This window comes from Sus scrofa, chromosome 3, assembly GCF_054392235.1.
Source record: "Sus scrofa isolate SSC_HxYL_T2T_F1_AM1 chromosome 3, Sscrofa_HxYL_maternal_Yorkshire_Landrace_v2.0, whole genome shotgun sequence".
In the NCBI taxonomy this organism is placed as follows: Eukaryota; Metazoa; Chordata; class Mammalia; order Artiodactyla; family Suidae; genus Sus; species Sus scrofa.
In genome coordinates, this window is record NC_139385.1 from 30,491,042 (window position 1) to 30,515,626 (window position 24,585).

General features: G+C 35.4%; 1 protein-coding gene across 3 annotated transcripts in view; it reads right to left on the minus strand.

The window, feature by feature from the left end:
- The window catches only part of ABCA14 (ATP binding cassette subfamily A member 14), a 203,442-nt gene that overhangs the window by 137,837 nt on the left and 41,020 nt on the right, over positions 1-24,585 (minus strand). For all 3 annotated transcript variants that reach the window (XM_085017381.1, XM_085017382.1, XM_085017380.1), the window contains 2 exons: positions 21,937-22,053; positions 21,538-21,655 (listed from right to left, as the gene is read on the minus strand). In XM_085017381.1, the coding sequence (XP_084873507.1) occupies positions 21,538-21,655; positions 21,937-22,053 (235 nt within the window). The remainder of the gene's footprint in view (positions 1-21,537; positions 21,656-21,936; positions 22,054-24,585) is intronic.

Below are 24,585 nucleotides of genomic sequence, written 5' to 3' on the forward strand. Positions count from 1 at the left end.
ATTTCTACAAAGAAAATTGTTACAGATGTATTGTCATCTCAACATTCTTTCCAATATTTACACATTACATGAGTTTTCCTTGCATTAGTGCTGGCTAGTACCCTTATATGACATTGAATAGGAAGAATAATAATAGATGTCCTTTTCTTTCTCTGAACTTAGGAAGATATTGTTAAATATTTCAGCATTAACTGTGATTTTTCCTTTGGAATTTTTATGGACATCCTAAGTCTTCTGTACTTATCCACAGATTCACCATTTCCTGTGCCTTTCATTCTTTCCCACTACATTTCTATGCTTCATTTCTAAATCAAAAGGTTTTATTTTTCTATCTGAAGAGCTACTATTCTATTAGAGAAAATTAGCTGAAGACAAATTAGGACTTTTGGGGCCTTTATTCCACTTCATATTTAAAAAATATTTTTGATGGGCATTTGATACCAAGTTGACAGATTCTGTTCAATCTATTAGCATTTAAAAAATGCCATTCCCTACGAACAACTATATGGCAACAAATTTGACAATCTGGAAGAAATGGACAACTTTCTAGAATCTTACAGCCTGCCAAAACTGAATCAAGAAGAAGCAGACCAGCTGAACAGACCCATCACTAGAAATGAAATTGAAGATGTCATAAAAACACTCCCTACAAATGAAAGTCCAGGATCAGATGGCTTCACAGGCGAATTCTACCAAACATATAAAGAGGAACTGGTGCCCATCCTCCTTAACTCTTTCAAAAGGTTGAAGAAGAAGGAATACTCCCAAAGACATTCTATGATGCCACCATCACCCTCATTCCAAAACCAGACAGAGACACCACCAAAAAAGAAAACTATCAGCCAATATCTTTAATGAATATAGATGCAAAAATTCTCAACAAAATCTTAGCCAACCAAATCCAACAACATATCAAAAAAATCATACACCATGACCAGGTAGGGTTCATCCCAGGTTCACAAGGATGGTTCAACATACGCAAATCAATCAACGTCATACACCACATTAACAAAAGAAAAGTCAAAAATCATATGATCATCTCAACAGACGCAGAAAAAGCATTTGACAAAGTCTAACAGCCATTCATGATCAAGACCCTCGCCAAAGTGGGTATAGAGGGAACATTTCTGAACATAATCGAAGCCATTTATGATAAATCCACAGCAAATATAATACTCAATGGGGAAAAACTGAAAGCCTTCCCACTAAAATCTGGAACAAGACAGGGATGCCCACTCTCACCACTGCTCTTCGACATAGTTTTGGAAGTCCTAGCCACAGCAATTAGACAAACAAAAGAAATAAAAGGCATCCATACAGGAAGAGAAGAGATAAAACTGTCACTGTATGCAGATGACATGATACTATACATAGAAAACCCTAAGGACTCAACACAAAAAAATACTTGAACTGATTAATAAATTCAGCAAAGTAGCAGGATATAAGATTAACATTCAGAAGTCAGTCGCATTTCTGTATGCCAGCAATGAAATATTAGAAAAGGAATACGAAAACACAATACCTTTTAAAATTGTACCTCACAAAATCAAATACCTCGGAATACACCTGACCAAGGAGGTAAAGGACTTATATGCTGAGAACTATAAAACTATAATCAAAGAAATCAAAGAAGATGTAAAGAAATGGAAAGATATTCCATATTCATGGATTGGAAAAGTCAATATTGTAAAAATGGCCATACTACCCAAAGCAATCTACAGATTCAATGCAATCCCTAGCAAATTACCCATGACATTTTTCACAGAACTAGAACAAACAATCCAAACATTTATATGGAACAACAAAAGACCCAGAATCGCCAAAGCAATCCTGAGAAACAAAAACCAAGCAGGAGGCATCACTCTCCCAGACTTCAAGAAATACTACAAAGCCACAGTATCAAAACAGACAGACAGACCAATGGAACAGAATAGAGAACCCGGAAATAAACCCTGACACCTATGGTCAATTAATCTTTGACAAGGGAGGCAAGAACATAAAATGGGAAAAAGAAAGTCTATTCAGCAAGCATTGCTGGGAAACCTGGACAGCTGCATGCAAAGCAATGAAACTAGAACATACCCTCACACCATGCACAAAAATAAACTCCAAATGGCTGAAAGACTTAAATATATGACAGGACACCATCAAACTCCTAGAAGAAAACATAGGCAAAACACTCTCTGACATCAACATCATGAATATTTTCTCAGGTCAGTCTCCCAAAGCAATAGAAACTAGAGCAAAAATAAACCCATGGGACCTAATCAAACTGAAAAGCTTTTGCACAGCAAAGGAAACCAAAAAGAAAACAAAAAGACAACTTACAGAATGGGAGAAAATAGTGTCAAATGATGCAACCGACAAGGGCTTAATCTCTAGAATATATAAACAACTTATACAACTCAACAGCAAAAAAGCCAATCAACCAATGGAAAAATGGGCAAAAGACCTGAATAGACTGTTCTCCAAGGAAGATATACAGATGGCCGGCAAACACATGAAAAAACGCTCCACATCGCTGATTATAAGAGAAATGCAAATCAAAACTACCATGAGATATCACCTCACACCAGTCAGAATGGCCATCATTAATAAGTCCACAAATAACAAGTGCTAGAGGGGTTGTGGAGAAAAGGGAACCCTCCTGCACTGTTGGTGGGAATGTAAACTGGTACAGCCACTATGGAGAACAGTTTGGAGATACCTTAGAAATCTATACATAGAACTTCCATATGACCCCGCAATCCCACTCTTTGGCATCTATCTGGACAAAACTCTACTTAAAAGAGACACATGCACCTGCATGTTCATTGCAGCACTATTCACAATAGCCAGGACATGGAAACAACCCAAATGTCCATCGACAGATGATTGGATTCGGAAGAAGTGGTATATATACACAATGGAATACTACTCAGCCATAAAAAAGAATGACATAATGCCATTTGCAGCAACATGGATGGAACTAGAGAATCTCATACTGAGTGAAATGAGTCGGAAAGACAAATACCATATGATATCACTTATAACCGGAAGCTAATATCCAGCACAAATGAAACTTTCCACAGAAAAGAAAATCATGGACTTGGAGAAGAGACTTGTGGCTGCCTGATGGGAGGGGGAGAGAGTGGGAGGGATCGGGAGCTTGGGGTTATCAGACACAACTTAGAATAGATTTACAAGGAGATCCTGCTGAGCAGCATTGAGAACTATGTCTATATACTCATGTTGCAACAGAACAAAGGGTGGGGGAAAAATGTATACATGTAAGGATATCTTGATCCCCTTGCTGTACAGTGGGAAAAAAATAAATTAATAATAAAAAATTTTAAAAAATAAAAAATGCCATTCCATTGGACTTGGGTCAAAATGGTGGGAAAGGAGATTGCAGAACTCATCTTCCCCAAGGAACACAAAAAATACATATATGTGGAATACAGTTCACTTAAAACTGACTAGAAACTGGCAGAATGACACCTATTTGACCAAAGCTGTAAGAAATATCTACATGATATCAAATAGGAGAGGAAGAGAGTGATTATGTTGGGACCCATGCCCCTGCAAGATGCCTCAGAAGAAAAGGGAGATACATGAGCAGGGATCCTTCCAGGAGAGTCAGTAGTTTGGTACATATACTGGGAGTTCCTGCCATGGGCTCTGACACAGGGAAGATGAACCACCTTAGCTAGATGGAGGGCTGCTGGGACTAATGGAGGGTGGTGAGAAGCCAGGATTCTGCTCATGAGAGTATGAATGTGCTTGCTTGCTCCAGAAGCAGAGCAGAGGGAGAAAACTAAGAATTCATAGATAGCTTGCTTGTTTCCCATATCTACCCTGGCACATGCCATAGCCTGAATACAGGGATCACTCCAGCACCATCTGCCTTGTGTCACAGCTTCACACTGAAGTGATCACTGGGATGACCAAGGAAAGAGCTCAATGGGAGACTTAGGTTCAAACTCATAAGACGTCTGAGCAGGGCATGGGCAGCCATTACTGGCATTTACAAGGTACATCAGAAGTAGTCTTGATCTCTGACAGTGGCCAGAACACCAAAAACCCCACTCTGACCCACACCAAGAGCTCATATCAACCCCACTCGCTCTAGCACTGCTCCCTTCTGGGGCAAGGGTGATACTGCTGGAGGTGGGAGCACATCCTTGAAAGAAATTGAGCCAACTTGGACCTGACCCTAAGGGCTTCCACTCCAGCAATTCAGAACCTGCCCTCACCCGTAATGGGGTGGTGATGGCCACTGAAGGGTGGGGAAGACCTGCCTCACACCTGACTCTGGCCGTAGCCCTTCCATTTTCAGTTCCACCTTGTACCAAGGTGATAGCTGTCTACAAACCATGAGGGAAGATGTAATTTGTCTTCACATCAATTCCAGCTCTATTATCAAAGTCAAAGGGCGCATAAATACTATAAAGGGATACTCCCACAGAAGGACACTCCTTTAAGACCACCATAGATAATGGTTACGCCTGATTTTCATAGATATGGAGAACATTAAGTAAGCAAAATGAAGAAATAGAAGAATTTGTCTCAATTGAAAGAGCAAGAGAAAAATACATTAAAGACTAATGAAACAGAAATAAACAATTTACAAGACAAAAAATTCAAAGCATTGGTAATAAGAAAGGTAATGAGAAAAAGAAACACAAGAATAACTCTAAAGAAAATCATCAAACCACAAGGAAAGAAATTAAAGAAGGAAACAAGGAAGAATTACAAAAACTGCAAGAAAACAAGTAATAAAATGGAAGTAAGTACATACCTATTGATAATTACCTTAAATGTCAATGGATTAACTATCCCAGTCAAAAGAACCAGGGTGGTTGAATTAAATAGCAACTTACAAGATAATAACTTTAGACCCAAATATACACAGAGACTGGATGTCTGGGGATTGAAAAAAATATTTCAGGCAAATTGAAATGATAAGAATGTGGAGATTATAGTCTTATCAGAAAAAAAAACAGCCTTTAAAACAAAGTCTACAAAAAATACAAAAAGGCATTATAAAATGATAAAGGGATAAATACAAGGAGAGGATATTACATTTGTGAACATGTGCACCAAATACAAGTGCATATAAATATATAAAACAAATATCAACAAAAATAAAGAGAGAAATTGACAATAACACAATAATAGTAGGGTATTTTACACAACTTGTGGAAATGAGCAGATAATCCAGACAGAAAATCAATAGGGTAACAGTAGTTTTAGTGACATTTAGTGATCATTTTGACTTAATCTACAGAGCATTTCATCCAAAAACGGCAGAATACACATTCTTTTCTATTGCACAAAGTGTGTTCTCTAGTACAGATCACATGATAGGCCACAGAATAAGCTTCAACACATTAAGAGGGTAGAAATTACATCAAGCATTTTTTCTGACAACAATTAGAGAAAAAAAAACGGCAAAAGCTAAAACACGTGGAAACATGTTAAACAACATACAAATAAAAAGTCAGTGAGTCAATGGAGAAATCAAGGAAGAAAACAAAAAATACCTCAGACAACTAAAAATGGAAACAGAACTTTCCAAAATGCATGGGATGCAAGAAAAACAGCTCCAAGTGGGAAATCTGTAACAATACAAGCATACTTCAAGAAATAACAAAATCATCAAATAAACAAGCTAGCTTTGGAGTTCCCACTGTGGCTCAGTGTTTAATGAATCTGACCAACTAAGAACCATGAGGTTGAGGTTTCGTTCCCTGGCGTTGCTCAATGGGTTAAGGATCTGGCATTGTTGTGAGCTGTGGTGTAGGTCATAGACACAGCTCGGATCCTGCGTTGCTGTGGCTCTGGCATAGGCTTGGCAGCTACAGCTCCAATTAGAACCCTAGCCTGGGAACCTCCATATGCCGCAGGTGTGGCCCTAGAAAAGGCAAAAAGACAAAACAAACAAACAAACAAACAAACAAACAAGCTAGCCCTCTTCTAAAGGAATTAGAAATTTTAAAAAATATCAAAGTCAGCAGAGGAAGAAAATAATGAAATCAGAAAGGAAATAAATAAAATAGAGACAAAGTATAAAATAAAGAAGATCAATAAAACCAGGGGAGTGATAAATATGGTGGAGGAGTAAGACATGGCACTCACCATCTCCCACCCACAAACACATAAAAAAAAATCCATCTACATGTATAATGATTCAGACAGAACACCAACTGAACACTTGCAAAAGACCTTAAACCTCCAAAAAGGGCAAGAAACCTTACATATAACTGGGTAGAACCAAAGGGGAAAAAAAGGTGAGAAGGAATCAGATGGGACTAGAACTCCTGAGAGGGAGCTGTGAAAGAGTAAAGGAACCCATACCCTGGGAAGCCATCTAACCAATGGGGAGATAAGCTGAGAGGAAGGGACCTCAAAATCTTGGATGAAAGTGCAGCAGCTGGACTGAAGGGGGCAAAGCAGAGTGAGAGACCCACAGATCATCAGTACCACCACCCTAGGAAACCACATCCTGAGATGCTCAATCAGGGGCTGGGTGCTAAGACTCAGGCTCCAGAGGTCAGTTCCAGGGAGAGCACTACTATTGGCAGTGTGGAGAGAGCCTGAGGGGCCATAGGAATATTGTTGAGGTTATTTTTGTGCCATAGGCACCACCTGTGGCCTCAGTCACCTCAGACATCAGCACACAGTAGGGAACTGCAACAGAGCACTATCTGTTGTTGCTCTCACTCCCCAAGGAAATGCACACACCCTGTGGCTGCCACTGTCAAAGACTCAGCACTGCCTACACCTGCCTGAAGATCACTCTCATTTCCCAGAGCCCAGCAACTAGGAGCAGCCTGTACCACTTTCTTGCGGGTCCTTGCCACTGACAAGGCACTAGATACTACCAGCAACAAGGCACTGGATACTAGCCCTGCCCATTGCCTCCATCTCTCTGGAAGCACACTCAGCACCACAAAAATAAATAATAAGCCCTCACAAAATACCCAGGGGCACTTGTACATAAAAATAACTTTCCAAGACAACAGTAGTTTTTCTCCCTAAACTCTCAGAATAAGAAAAATATAAGCAAAATGAAAAGCTCTGGAACAATTCCAAGTTAATAGAACAGATTTCACTCAACGTAGCAAACAATGAAACTGACTTCTGCAGTCTAAAAAAACACTGAGTTCAAAAAGGAGATATTAAAATTACTAAAGGAATTAAGAGTGAATATGAAGGAATTAAGAGTGGATATGAGCAGTAATGCAGTTAAGTTTAGAAAGGAACTAGAAAATACAAGGAGGAGACAAGAAAAATGAGAAAATCTATTTGCACACATGCAAACTGAGTTAAAGGCTTTGAAGAACAGGATGAATAAAACAGAAGAACAAATTAGTGACTTGGAAGAGAGAATAACAGAAATCACCCAATCAGGATAGCAGATAGAAAACCAAATCAAAAAAACACAAAAGCAATACATGAGATTTAGGGGATATAGAAAGCAGCAGCTGCTCCTATATCTACATGGAGCAATCCATAGAGCCTACCCAGCAAAGAGGTATACCTGAACCACTACCACCACCAAGAACTCCAGGACTGGGCACCTGTTTCAACATCTACACAACAACTGTGAAGAGGATGATAAAGAGAAAGGTATAGACACTATGAGATGACAAATAAGCAGCTTTCAGACAAAGAAATAAGACAAAAACACAAAACCACTAAATGATGAGGAGATAGGCAATGTACCTGAAAAAGAATTCAGAATGATGACAGTAAAGATGATCCAAGATCTTGGAAAAAGAATGGAGACACAGATCAAGAACTTAAATGTTTCACAAAGAGCTAGAGAACTTGAAGACCAAAAAAATAGTGCAATAGCTGAAATGAAAAATGATCTAGAAGGAAGCAATAGCATGTTCATGGAAATTTGTATGAACCCCAACAAGAATACTCCACCCAGCAAAGCTCTCTTTCAGATCTGATGGAGAGAGAAAAAGCTACACATACAAGCAAAAGCTAAGAAAATTAAGCACCTCTAAACCAGCTCTACATAAACTACTAAAGGAACTTCTCTAAGCAGAAAAGGAGAAGCCACAATTAGAAATTAGAATATTAAAAATTAATATTAAAAAGCTCACTGGTAAAGGTAAAGATAATTTAAAGGTAGGAAATCACCCACTGACAAATATAATATCTAAAATAGCAAGCATGAGAAAAGGAGAGGACAAATACAGAACACTGAAAATGCATTCTTCAATTAAGGAGAACAGAAAGACAAAACAATTCTGCACACATACAGATGGATATACCAAAATATGAGGGGAACTACTAGTCAACATAACACTAAACATGGTCAGAAAATTGCAAGAAAAGACAACAAAAGAGGAAGGGAAGAAAAAGGACCTAAAATAGCAACCTACCCCCCCCCAAATTTAAGTAAATGACAAAAATACATACTTATCCATAACTACATTGAATTTAAACGGATGAAATGCTCCAAAAAAAAGAAAAGAAAATGACTAGCTGAATGGATTCAAAAGCAAGACCCATATATATGCTATCTATGGAAGATCCATTTCAGATCCAAGGACATATACAGACTTAAACTGAGGGGATGGAAGAAGGTATTACATGCAAATGGAAATTATAGAAAAGCAGGAGTAGCAATACTCATATTAGACTAAATAGATTTTAAAATAAAGAAGGCAAAAAAAGACAAAAAAATAAAATAAAATAAAATAAAGAAGGATATTATATAATGATCAAAGGATCAATACAAAAAGAAGGAATAACAATTTTAAATATATATATATATATATATATATATATATATTTACACTCAACATAGAAGCAGCACAATATACAAGGCAACTACTAACAGTTTCAAAATGGGAAATCAACAGCAACACAAAAATAGTGGGGGACTTTAACACCCCACTTATAGCAGTGGACAGATCATCCAGACAGAAAATCAGCAAGGAAACACAGACCTTAAATGATACACTAGACCAAATAGGCTTAACTGATGTCTATAGAATTTTCCACTCCAAAGTAGCAGAATATACTTTCTTCTCAAGTGCATGTGCAACATTCTCGAGGACAGATCACATCTTGGGCCAAAGATCAAATCTTGGTAAATTTTTAAAAATTAAAAATATTTCAAGTATTTTCTCCAATCACAATGCTATGAAACTAGAAATAAACTACAAGGAAAAAAAAAAGAGCAAAAACCAGAAATTCTTGGAAGCTAAAAAATATGCTTCTAAGCAACCAATGGCTCACTGAAAAAATCAAAGAGAAAATTAATAGATACACAGGAATAAATGGCAATGAAGAAACAACAACACAAAACCCATGGGACACAGCATAAGCAGTTCTGAGAGGGAAGTTTATAGCGATAGATTGTTATCTCAGGAAAGAAGAAAAATGCAAATAAACAACCTAACCTTACACCTTAAACATCTAGAGAAGGAAGAACAGACAAAGCCCAAAAGTAGTAGAATGAAAGAAAACATAAAGATTAGAGCAGAAATTAATAACATAGAGACAAAGAAAACAATGGAGAAGATAAATGAAACCAAAAGTTCATTTTCTGAAAAGGCCAACAAAATTGATAAACTGCCAACAAGAGTAATCAAGAGAAAAAGGGAGGGTTCAAATCAATAAAATTAGAAATGAAAAAGGACAAATCACAACTGACACTGCAGAAATACAAAAGATCACAGGAGACTACTGTGAGCAACTGTATGCCAATAAAATGGTCAACTTAAAAGAAATGGACAGATTCTTACAAAGGTACAACCTACCAAGACTGAACCAGGAAGAAACTGAAAATATGGATAGACCAATCACAAGTGCTGAAATTGAAAATGTGCTTTAAAAACTTCCAAAAAACAAAAGTCCAGGACCTCATGGTTAACACTTCTTCTGAAAATTTTCTTCTGAAAATTTTCTTCTGAAAAAGAGTTAACACTTCTTCTGAAAATTTTCCAGAAAATTGCAGAAGAAACATCCCCAAGCTCATTTATGAAGCCACCATTACAGTGATACCAAAACCAGACACAGATACCAGAAAAAAAGAAAATTACAGGCCAGTATCACAGAAGAACAGAGATGCAAAAATCCTCAACAAAATATTAGCAAACTGCATATTAATATACATTAAAAAGATCATACACCATGATGAAGTAGGATTTATCCCAGGGATGCTAGGATTCTTCAATATCTGCAAATCTATCAATGTGATACACCACATCAGCAAACTGAAAAATAAAATCCATACGATCATCTCAATAGATGCAGAAAAAGCTTTTAACAAAATTCAACATACATTCCTTACAAAAACTCTCCAGAGACTGGGAATATAAGGGAACTACCTCAATGTAATAACAGCCATTTACGACAAACCCACAGCTAACATCAATCTCAATGGTGAAAAAATGAAAGCATTTTCACTAAGATCAGGTACAAGACAAGCATGTCCTCTTTCACCAATATTCTTCAATATAGTCTTGAAGTCCTAGCCATGAACTCAGAAAAGAAAAATAAAAGGAATCCAAATTGGAAAAGAATATATAAAACTATCACTGTTTGCAGTTGACATGATTCTATGCATAGAAAATCATACTACCAGAAAACTATTAGAGTTCATCAATGAATTGGGTAAAATTGCAGGATAAAAAATTTATACACACAAATTAATTGCATTTCTATATATTAATAATGCAATATCAGAAAGAGAAATTAGGGAAACAACCCCATTCACCACTGGATCAAAAAGAATAAAATTCCTAAGAATAAACATACCTAAAGAGACAAAACAACTCTACTCTGAAAACTATAGGACACTGATGAAAGAAATCAAAGACACAAATATAAGGAAAAATATACCATGCTCTAGGAATGGAAGAATCAATGTAATCAAAATGACAATACTACCTAAGGCGATGAACAGATTCAATGCACTCCTTATTAAATTACCAATGACATTCTTTACAGAATTAGAACAAAATATTTTAAAATCTGTATGGAAACACAAAAGACCTCGAATAGCCAAAGCAAAATTGAAAAGAAAAACAGAACTGGAGGAATCAGTCTCCCTGACTTCAGACTCTACTACAAAGCTACAGCCATCAAAACAGTATGGTACTGGCACAAAAACAGAAATACAGATCAATGGAACAGGATAGAAAGCCAAGAAAGAAACCCAAACACCTATGGTCAATTAATCTATGACAAATGGGGTAAGAACTTACAGTGGAAGAAAGATAATCTCAATAAACAGTGCAGGGAAAACTGGACAACTGCATGTAAGAGAATGAAATGAGAACATTAACTAACACTGTACACAAAAATAAACTCAAAATAGATTAAAGACCTAAATGTAAGGTCAGACAATATAAAACTCCCAGAGGAAAACATAGGCAGTAGCTATTTGACATAAATCAAAGAACAACATCTTGTTTGATCCACCTCTTAGAATAAAGACAATAAAGACACATAAACCAATGGGACTTATTAAACTCAAAAGCTTCTGCACAGGAAAGGAAACAATTTAAAAAATGAAAAGGCAACCCACAGAATGGAAGAAAGTTTTTGGAAATGACTCAACAGACAAAGGTTTAACCTCCAAAATATACAAATAACACATACAACTCAACAACAAATAACAAAATACCTAATTGAAAAATGGGCAGAAGACCTAAAAAACATTTCACCAAAGAAGACATACAGATAGCCAGCAGGCATATGAAAAAAGTTCAACATCACTAATTATTAGATAAATTCAAATTAAATATGCAAATCAATCAATGTCATATACCACATTAAAGAAAGAAAAGTTAAAAATCACATGATTATCACAATAGATGCAGAAAAAGCATTTGACAAAATCCAACATCCATTCATGATAAAAACTCTTACCAAAGTGGTACAGAGGGAACATAACATAATCAAAGCCATTTATGACAAACCCACAGCCAATATAATACTCAATGGAGGAAAGCTGAAAGCCTTCCCATGAAAATCTGGAACAAGACAAGGATGACCACTCTTACTGCTTTTATTCAACATAATATTGGAAGTCCTAGCCACAGCAATCAAACAAAGAAGTAAAAAGTATCCAAATTGGAAGAGAAGTGGTAAAATTATCAGTATATGCAGATAATAGAATATTATGTATAGGATTTCCTAAGGAGTCCACATAAAACCTACTAGAACTGATTAATGAATTCAGCAAAGTAGCAGGATACAAGATTAACATTCAGAAATCAGTTGCATTTCTGTATACTAACAATGAAATATTAGAAAATGAATATAAAAATACAATACTTCTTAAAATTGTACCCCCCCCAAAATTAAATACCTAGAAATAAACCCGACTAAGGACTTGAAAGACTTGTTTGCTGAGAACTATGAAGCATTAATTAAGGCAATTAGAGAGGATTCAAATGAATGGAAAGATATTCCATGCCCTTGGATTAGAAGAAGTAATATTGTTAAAATGGCTATACTACCCAAATAAATGTACACATTCAATGTGATCCCTAGCAAATTAACCATTACCTTTTTCACAAAACTAGAACAAACAACCCAAAATTCATATGGAGTCATAAAAGACCCAGAATTGCCAAAGAAATCATGAGGGAAATAAAAACAAAAAGGAGTCATAACTCTCCTAGACTAGAGACAATATTACAAAGCCATAGTAATCAAGACAGTGTGTACTGGTACCAAAATAGAGCTACAGACCAATGGAATAGAACAGAGAACCCAGAAATAAACCCAGACACCTATGGTCAATTAATCTTTGACAAAGGAGGCAAGAATATAAAACAGGAAAAAAGTCTTTCTAGCAAGTGGTGCTGGGAAAACTGGACAGCCACATGTAAATCAATGAAAACGGAACATACTCTCACACCATGGACAAAAATAAACTCAAGATGGCTTAAAGACAAATATAAGACAGGAAACCATAACTCCTAGAAAAGAACATAGGCAAAACATTCTCTGACATCAACCGTACAAATGTTTTCTTAGGTCTATCTCCCAAAGTAATAAAATAAATATAAAAATAAACCAATGGGACCTAATCAAACTTAAAAGCTCTTGCACAGCAAAGGAACCATAAAAAAATACAATCTATGGAATGGGACAAAATAATTTCAACAATACAACTGAAAAGGGCTTAATCTCTAAAATATACAATCAACTCATACAACTCAACAGCAAAAAGACAAACAACCCAACTGAAAAATGGGCAGAAGCCTAAATAGACATTTCGCCAAAGAAGACATATAATGGCCAACAGGCACATGGAAAAAATGTTCAACATCACTAATTATCAGAGAAATGCAAATCAAAACTATAATTAGGTACCACCTCACACCAGTCAGAATGGGCATCATTAGTAAGTCTACAAATAACAAATGCTGGAAAGGTTGTGGAGAAAAGGGTACCCTCCCACACAGTTGATGGGAATGTAAATTGATACAAACTATGGAAAACAGTATGGAGGTACCTCAGAAAACCAAATATAGAACTACCAATATGACCTAGCAATCCCACTCCTGGGAAGTTTTAACCCAGGCAAAGCTTTCATTGAAAAAGTTACATGCACCCCAATGTTCACAGCAGCACTACTCACAATAGCCAAGACATGGAAAAAACTTAAATGTCCATCAACAGATGAATGGATTAACAAGATGTGGTATATATATATACAATGGAATACTACTCATGCATAAAACAACAAAATCATGCCTTTCTGCAGCAATATGGATGGAATTAGAAACTCTCATAGTAAGTGAGATAAGATAAAGATAAATACCATATGATATCACTTATGTCTGCAATCTAATATATGGCACAAATGAACCTATCTACAGAAAAGAAATGAACTGATGGACATGAGAACAGACTTGTGGAGAACAGACTTATGGTTGCCAATGGGAAGGGAGTGGGATGGACTGGGAGTTTGGGGTTAGTAGATTCAAACTATTGCATTTAGAATGGGTAAACAATGAGATCCTGCTGTATAGCACAGGAACTATATCTTGTCATTTGTGATGGAACATGATGGAAGATAATGTGAAAAAAATACACACATATATATATATATATATATGTCACTTTGCTGTATAGCAGAAATTAACAAAACATTGTAAATCAACTATAACAAAAAAGTAAACCAATAAAGCAAAAGATGACTTTTTTAAAATATAAAAAATACTGATCAAAATTAGCCAGGCTCACCAAGAAATACAGAGAGAGGATGAAATAAAGAAATAAGAGAGAAGAAATAGCAAGTGAAATCACAGAGAGACAAAAATCATGGGCGATTTATAAAGTTATATGCTAACAAACTGGACAACCTACAAGAAATGGACAAATTTTTAGAACCATACAACCTCCAAGCTGAACAAGGAATAAAGAGACAATCTAAGCAAACTGATCACTAATAATGAAATTGAAGGCATAAAGTCCAGAATCAGATTCTTTAAAGGAGAACACTACCAAACATATAAAAAAGAACTAATACCTATCCTTCTCAACCAATTCCAAAACACTGAAGAGGATGGAACACTCCCAAATTCATTCTATGATGCCCCCATTACCCTGATCCCCAAATCAGACAGACACTACAAAAAATAACAGACCAATACCTCTGATGAATATAGATGCAAAACTCCTCAAGAAAATATTAGCAAATATAGTTCAACAGTATAAAAAATAACAGTTATACACCATGGTCAAGTAGGATTTATTCCAATGATGGAAGTATGGTTCAATATCCACAAGCCAGTCAATGTGACACACCACAGTAACTTAAGGAAAGACAAAAACCATATGATCATCTTAATAGATGCAGAAACAGCATTTGACAAAATTCAACATCAATTCCTGATAAAAACTCTTATCAAAGTAGGTACAGAAGGACCATATCTCAACATAATAAAACCCATATACGTTAAATGCACAGTTAATATCACAGCTGAAAGCATTTCCTCTGCAATTAGGGACAAGAAAAGGATGTCCCTTTACGACTTTTACTTTTATTGGAAGTCCTAGCCACAACAATCAGATGAGAAAAAGAAAGAAAATATATCCAAGTTGGAAGGGGTAAAACTTTCACTATTTGCAGATTACATGATACTATATACAGAACCCTAAAGTCTCCACCCAAAAACTATTAGAATTAATAAATGAATTCAGTAAAGTTGTAGGATATAAGATTAATATACAGAAGTCATTTCTATATATTAGGATACAATATTAATATACAGAAGTCTTTTGCTTTTCTATACATGATTTATCATAAGGAGAATTAAGGAAACAATCTCTTTTACAATCACATCAAAAAAATAAAATAAAATTCCTAGGAATAAAATTAACCAAAGAGGTAAAAGGCCTATTAACTGAAATCTATGAAACACTGATGAAGAAATTTTAAAATGATACAAAGAAATTGAAAGCTATCCTATGTTTTTAGATTCAAAGAATATCATTTAAATATCCATACTACTCAATGCAATCTTAGATTAACACAATTCTTATCAAAATAGCCACATTTTTCACAGAACTAGAACAAATAATCATAAAATTTATATGTAACAACAAAAGACCCTGAGTTGTCAAAGAAATTGTGGGGAAAAAAGAATAAAGCTGAAAGTATCACACAGTCCTTGACTTCAGACTATACTACAAAGCTGTAGTAATCAAAACAGAGTGGTATTGGCACATACACACAGAGATCAATGGAACAAAATAGAGAGCCAAGAAATAAGCCCATACACCTACAGTGAATTAATCTACAACACAAAAGGAAAGAATATACAGTCTTTTCTCCTTTTTTTTTTTTTTTTTGCCTTTTTCTTTTTTCTAGGGCCGCACCTGCAGCATATGGAGGTTCCCAGGCTAGGGGTCCAAACCGAGCTGTAGCTGCCAGCCTATGCCAGAGCCACAGCAATGCCAGATCCAAGCCGCATCTGCAACCTACACCACAGCTCATGGCAAGGCCAGATCCTTAATCCACTGAGCAAGGCCAGGGATCGAACCCACAACCTCATGGTTCCTATTCAGATTCGTTAACCACTGAGCCATGATGGGAACTCCAAGAATATACAGTCTTCAACAAGTGGTGCTGGGAAAGCTGGATAGCTACATGAGATGAGAACCTTCCTTCACACCACATAAAAAATAAACTCAGTATGTTTTAAAGACCTATAAATGTAGACGAAACACCATAAAACCTAGAAGAGAACATGGGCAAAACATTCTCTGATGTAAATCATGGCAATATTTATTTTCTTATATCACTCTCCTGAGACAAAAGAAAAAAAGTAAAAATAAACAAATGGGATGTAGCAAACTTAAAAGAGTTTGCACAGTGAGAGGAACCATCGACAATACAAAAAGACAATCTGCAGAACAGGATGAAACATTTGCAACTAATGTGACTTACAAGGAGTTAATATCCAAAATAAACAAAAGACTCATAAAACGCAATACTGAAAAAGCACACAACCCAATCAAAAACTGGGCAGAAGTCTTAAATATGCATTTTTCAAAGATATACATATGGTCACTAGGCACATGAAAAGATGCTCAACATCATTAATTATTATAGAGGAATGCAAATCAAAACCACAATGAGGTATCACCTCACACACTTGTCAGAATTGCTATCATCAAAGTCTACAAACAACACATAATGCCATTTGCAGCAACATGGATGGAACTAGAGAATCTCATACTGAGTGAAATGAGTCGGAAAGACAAAGACAAATACCATATGATATCACTTATAACTGGAATCTAATATCCAGCACAAATGAACATCTCCACAGAAAAGAAAATCATGGACTTGGAAAATAGACTTGTAGCTGCCGGGATGGGAGAGGGAGGGAGTGGGAGGGATAGGGAGCTTGGGCTTATCAGACACAACTTAGAATAGATTTACAAAGAGATCCTGCTGAGCAGCATTGAGAACTATGTCTAGATACTCACAGTGCAACAGAACAAAGGGTGGGGGCAAAAAAAATGTATACATGTAAGGATAACTTGATCCCCTTGCTGTACAGTGGGAAAAAATAAATTTAAAAAAAAAAGTCTACAAACAACAGACGTTGGTTAGGATGTGAAGAAAAGGGAACTCTAGTAGAATGTTGGTAGAATTGTAAATTGGTGCAGCCACTATGGAAAAAATTATGGAAGGTCCTTTGAAAAGTGAAAATAGAACTAACATAGGATCCAGCCCTTCTACTACTAGGTACATATCCCAAATATGCACTAATTTGAAAATGCACTCCAATGCTCTTAACAGCACTATTTATAATAGGCAAGATATGGAAACAACCCAAGTACCCATTAACAAATAACTGAATTTTAAAAATACACACATATACATACACACACAATGGAAAATTACTCAGCCATCAACTGAATTAAGATATAGCTAGATATATGTAGATATACCTATATTATATAGAGCTAGATATATGTAGATATATATCTACATATATATCTATATTATATGTAGATATAGCTAGATATCTATATATAGCTACATCTATCTAATATATATATTACATAAATAATAATATATATACTATACTATACATATTTATGTGTGTGTTGTGTGTATGTATACACACACACATATATATATGGAGAGAGAGAGAGAATATTAGCCATAAAAAAAGAGTGAAATATTGTCATATGCAGCAAAATGGATGGACATAGACAATATTGTACATAGTGAAATGTCAGACAGAAGGACAATACTATATGGTACCACTTATATGTAGATAAATATAAATAAATAAAGAGACATTCCATGCTCATGGAAAGCCAATAATATTCAAGATGGCAGTTCTCCCTAAATTGGTCTGTAGATTTAATCCAACCCCTGTCAAAATCTTCTGTAGAAATTAACAAGCTGGTCCCAATGTATATGGAAATGCAAGAATAGTAAAACAATCCTGGACACCTCAGACATAACTGACATTCATACCAATATATATACATGACCCATTGAAAAATGAGACATCACTACATATTCACTATAATAGATATAATTTTTAAAAGGCTAGGATGTAGAAAAACCATAACTCTTATTCTTGCCAGTAGGAATAAATATAAAATTATATAGCCACTTCAAAAAACATTTTTGGAAGTTCTTTAAAAGTTACATATAAATTTACCTTACAACCTAGTGATTCTACTTCTAGAGAAGTAAAAACATATGCCAACCTGAAGACTTATACATAACATAATCATAGCAGCATTATTTCATAATGGGCAAAAAGACTGGAAGCAATCTAAATGTCCATCAGTTGTTGTGTGATATGTAATATATCCACATGAGGAAATATTATTCAGCAAATAACTGGAAGGAACATTGATACAGGCTGGACATAAATGGATTTCAAAATCATTACGTAGGAGTTCCTGTCGTGGCGCAGTGGTTAACAAATCCGAATAGGAACCATGAAGTTGCGGGTTCGGTCCCTGCCCTTGCTCAGTGGGTTAACGATCCGGCGTTGCCATGAACTGTGGTGTAGGTTACAGACGCAGCTCGGATCCAGTGTTGCTGTTGCTCTGGCGTAGGCCGGTGGCTGCAGCTCCGATTCAACCCCTAGCCTGGGAACCTCCATACGCCGCGGGAGCGGCCCAAGAAAAGGCAAAAAGACAAAGAAAAAAAAAAATCATTATGTAAAGTGAAAGAAGCCAGACTAGATATTTTAGAAAAAGGAAATACATATTTTATGGTTCCATTTACATTAAATGTCTAGAAAAAACAGATTTATGTAGAGAGACAGTAGATAAGTTGTTACCTTGTACTAGAGAGGTTAAAGGTAGGAACTGATCAAAGATGGGATCAAAAAAAATTGAGGGGAATGATGGAAATTTTCTAAAGTAAAATTTTATTATGATTACATAACTTGATAAATTTACTAGTGAGTGAACTTACTCCTGTAAAAAAGGTGGTCAAAAGATACTAACGGGCATTTTATGGAGAAAAACACACAGGTTCATATTAACCTAAAAATATGATCAGCATCAATAGTTACCAGGGATTACAAACAAAAAATACCGTGAGAAACTTTTCACATTTCAAATGGTACAAAGTTTGAAAGTATTAAACAATAGGAATGTTTTTCTACTGCTAAGTGGACTGTAAAATTGTGCAATCACTTTGGAAACAGTTTGACATAACCCAGTAAGATAGCATGCTTACATACTCTACCTGAATAAGAAATTCTTCTCCTAATTATGTGCTCCAGAAGAAAATCTTGCACATCTGCACCAGCTAACATATACAAGAGTGTTCACATAGGAGTTCCCGTTGTGGCGCAGTGGTTAACAAATCCAACTAGGAACTGTGAGGTTGCAGGTTCGGTCCCTGGCCTTGCTCAGTGGGTTAAGGATCCAGCATTGCCATGAGCTGTGGTGTAGGTTGCAGACGCAGCTTGGATCCCGCGTTGCTGTGGCCCTGGTGTAGGCCGGTGGCTACAGCTCCCATTAGACCCCTAGCCTGGGAACCTGCATATGCCACGGAAGCGGCTCTAGAAAAGGCAAAAAAATAAAAAAATAAAAAAAAAATAAAGAATGTTCACATCAATACTACTCATCATAGTAACTAACTAGAAACAACCCAAATATCCATCAAGTGTAAAATTGGTAATTGTGCAACAGAATAATACACAAGGGTAAAACTGAAGTCAGTTATCTGCCATTATATAGACAAAGCTTAAACCATAATGCTAAATTGTATACAATTCATACAGTATAATTTCACTGATAAAACTAAGCAACACACTATTTAGTGATATATAAATGGTGAAGGTGCAAAGAAAAGTAAGTCAGAAAAGTAGTTACTGTTATTAGGGATACCTAAAGTATTCACAGGAACCAGCATATTTCTGTTTTCTTAGGTATTATGTGAGCACCTAGGCGTTCATTTTATTATATTTTATTTACATTGTGTATACACTCTTGCACTTGTGATATTTCATACCATAAAAAAATACTTAAAGGACTTATAATCAAGAAAATAGACACGGAAAGGCAACTATGGAAAAATAATAGAATGATACCAAATCATATACAGATTATTGCCTTAAGACTGCATGTAGTTTTATGACTTATGAAAAAAGGAAACCAAAATAAAAATTACAGAAAACAAAGAAAAAACTTCAGATACATTGGTAGATGGCTAGAGGGATAAAGAATTATTTATATATATATGGAACATAAAATTTTACATAATTCACCAGTCTTCTGCTATAAAACTTAAAATTTCTATCTTCTCATTGAATATTTTGGTGCATTTAAATAAGATTGCTGTTCCTTCTGTGTGGCAACTTTCTCATCCTCCCTTACAATTAAGGGATTAATTAATTAAGGGATACAATTAACCATCTCTAAGGTCCTACCTTTATTTGTGGTATCCTCTAAAATAGCACACATTTGGCAGGCTCTAGGCTTATTTTAGCTCCCTGAATTACTGTCAGAAAAACCCTCAAATCTCTGATGTTCAACAAGAAGTCCCAAGACAAAAGCTAACTTTGACTTTCAATCACCTCCCACTTTCTTTTTGATCTTTGTACCATATCAGCTGTGTTTATAAACAGAAGGAATTCTTTTAAAAAAATCTAATCGGTATCATAGTTGTTTTTACGGAGTGAGTCATTCATCAGTATTTGCCCACTTTACATTAGTCCTCAGCACACCACGTTCAGCCTGACTTTAGCATAATTCTCTCTACACATGGTTTTACTGTGCTTTATGGGAGGAACCAACCGATGGCAGTGCTATTATTGAAAACAGAAAAAAAAAAAAAAAAAAAAAAAAAAAAAAAACCTATGAAATGTAAATTTCTTTACCATAGAACACTTGTTGGATGGCACCTGTGCCTTAAATGACTGAAAGAAGGTAACATTCTAATTGTTCAGCATCTAAGAATATAAAAGCAAAAAAAATGATGAAGATTTCTTGTCTGAAAACTAAAATGTACTTATCTTTAAAATAAATGATAACAGAAAAAAATGACCACTGGAGAAGTAATTCTACAAATTCCCTAACTAGGCCAGTTTGAATTTATTCAGTCACACATTCCTCTTGTAAATGAGAACAGGGTGGGACATTCTCATTTCTTTTTGTTCTATTTAACATTGTTCCAGGTATGTGATAAATGATCCCTCAAGTGAGTGAATAAATAAATAAATATTTTCATATGACCCTATTTTTGATTATATCCTCTTGTCACATGTGATGTTATGTTTTTATCCTCTTTCCACATACATCCTATGTATTAATTTTCACTAATCTCTGTCCTTTCTCTCAAATCATTTCATATGTACATGATACATATCTTTTTAGACAAATTTAAAATGGAAGCAGAGGCTCTATATGAAATCGCAACCAAACTTTAGGAGGTGCTCCCAAATAAAATTCTCTTTTAGTCAATTGAAACACCGAAAATCTTTTAATTTTTTTTTAATTTTCAAAAAAATCTTTCAAAGAAACACTGAAAATATTTCATGGAATATCTTTCATGGAAGGACTCACTTTTACTGAAGAATGTGGTAATCAGAAAGCCAAAGGTTATTGAGGCAGTGATGAAACACAGGAAAAAGACAAAGATGAGAGATGGGTCACTGTATTGGAGGACTGTCTCAGGTACAATCTAACAAAACAATTGTGAAACCGGTTTAGTCATCCTGGAAGTGCTGTCGCAGAAAACATCCTTAAAACATTTGAGTAGCACTAGTAAAACAGTGAGATGGCACAAAAACTAAATAGCACATTTGTCTGCTGATAGACTGAGCAGCTTCTGAATTTCCAAGTAGAATAAATTAAAGACATATTTGCTTTTCTGCAACCTAACACCCACACAGCCAACAACCACAATTATGTTATCCCTCTTAAAGTGTAACTGCGGCATGCTACATTCAAATAGATACTTGCCTTTACAAATAAAACCACGCACATTAAACAAACGATAATTAAAAACATCAAGAAGAATGTGACAAAATAGGAAGCCCATAGCATAGCATTATTAAGTCCTATCATGAGCTGGTACTCCTGTGGGAGAATGAACACAAAACAAGTATCATGAAAACAATTCACAGTTTTCAAAATGCATTTAAAAACAGTATCTGATTTAATTCCCACAAAACTTATATAGGTTAAATATTATCATTTCCATTTTATAAAGAAGTCAAGTCTCAGAATGGTCAAGTGAACTGATCAAAATCATTTACCTAGTAAGTGGCAACAGAACTCACTAAGAGTGATTCCAACTAAGAATTCTAAGTTCAGGGATCTTTTCCCAAATAACTTACCAGTTATGGCTCTAACTCAAGAAACACGTTAATAAAAAGTTATAAGACAAAAAATAGGACAACTTTACTTTTTTATTATGTTCTACCTCAGGAAATATTATAAGAAAGAAATCACATTTACATTCAACCATAGATTACAGAGTTCCCATTCTGGCCAAGTGGTAATGAACCTGACTAGTATCCATGAGGATGCAGGTTCTATCCCTGGCCTTGATCAGTGGGTTAAAGATCTGGTACTGCCATGAGCTGTGGTGTAGATCACAGACACAGCTTGGATCTGGTGTGGCTGTGGCTTTGGCTGTGGTGTAGGCCGGCAGCTGCAGATCCGATTTGACTCCTAGCGTGGGAACTTCCACATGCCACAGCTGCAGCCCTAAAAAGACAAAAAAATAAAATAAAATAAAAATAAAAATTAGAGCACAACAGGTAAAATACAGACCATAGGCCAAATCCAGCCTGACTCATATTTGTGTAAATAAAGCTTTACTGGCACAGAGTCATGCTCATTCCTATGTATTATCTGTAGTTGCTTTCTTCCTAAAAGAGTCGATAGTTGTGAAATGGTCTGCAAAGCCTAAAATATATACCATATGGCCTTAAACAGGAAAAATTTGCCAATCCCCAATTTAAATGAAAACCCTCTAATTTTATAGATCGGAAAACCAGACCCAGAGAAGGAGAGCTGCTTCTACAAAGTTCTGCCGTGGCAGAACTCCCTGCTTTGTGCTCTGTCATGCTGCTGCCTCTCCTTGTTTCTGAGACCACTTTTCTTGGTATAAACACAGACTGGAAATAGCATTTGAATCCTGGCTCTGCCGCCTATAAGTGGAATAACCTTAAGCCAACTCCTTGACCTCTCTGTGCCTCAGTGTTCTCATCTGTGAACACTAAAATCTGAATAAAAATAATTGGCAAGAAAGAGTTCACAGAGTTTTAGCAGTAAGTTTCATAAACTATAATACAAAAGTTACTTGGTTACAGACACTTGATATTTCAAGTTTTAAAAAAGGCAAAACAAAGTTTAAAGTTACAAGATGATTATTTTAATTTAAAAGGCTAGTAAAAAAAAAAAAGTCAAATTAGTGGTACTGGTTTCCAGAGGCTATTCAAAACAGATGGTTCTGACTATGCTGTTAAAGCAACACATTTTAATTATTATATTTCAATACTAAAGTTCTATTTTTAGTCTGTCTAATGCATAGAAAGTGCTTGAAAGTGTATGTTGAATAAACAAATAAATGTGAAGGTATTTGATTGCTTTCCAATATCCTTACCAGTGAATTAAGTCAGAGACACCAACATCAAATGCTATCACTTACATGTGGAATTTTAAAAAAGGACACAATGAACTTCTTTGCAGAACAGATACTGACTCACAGACTTTGAAAAACTTATGGTTTCCAAATGAGTCAGGTTGTGGGGTGGGGGGAATGCGCTGGGGTTTGGGTTGGAAATGCTATAAAATTGGGTTGTGATGATCTTTGTACAACTATAAATGTAACTGAGTAATAAAAAATGCTATGAAAAATAAAACAAAAGCAAAAGAGAGAAAGTCTTCTTCAGAGAGATAAAAACTAAACCTACCTTACCACAAATGCATAAGGAAGTAATTCAAATTGAAACAAATGCTACACAGCAATGTGAAAGAATATGAAAGCATAAATCTCACTAGTAAAAGTAAATATACAGACAAATACAGAGTAATTTAACACTGTAATGGTGCTGCAATAAACATTGGGATGCATGTATCTTTTCAAATTAGAGGAATGGATAAAGAAGTTGTGGTACATATATGCAATGGAATATTATTCAGCCATAAAAAAGAGATAAAGCCATTTGCAACAACATGGATGGACCTAGAGATTACCATATTAAGTGAAGTAAGTCAGGCAGAGAAAGACAAATATCATATGATATCACATATATAGAATCTAATAAAAATGATACAAAGGAACTTATTTAAAAAACAGAAACAAACACAGATTTCAAAACCAATCTTACGGTTGATATAGATGAAACCATTGTGGGGAGGGGATAATAACACATACACACTACTGTATAAAAAAGATGATTAACAAGAATCTAATCTAAAGCAAGGATTATCTACTCGATTGTTTTTAATAACCTATACAGTAAAAAAGAATAGATATATTTATAGGTATGACTGATTCACTTTGCTGTACTCCTGAAACTAATACTTCATTGTAAATCAACTGTACTCCTACACAATTAAATTTTAAAAAGTAAGAATTGTCAAATTTTTACCAAATCA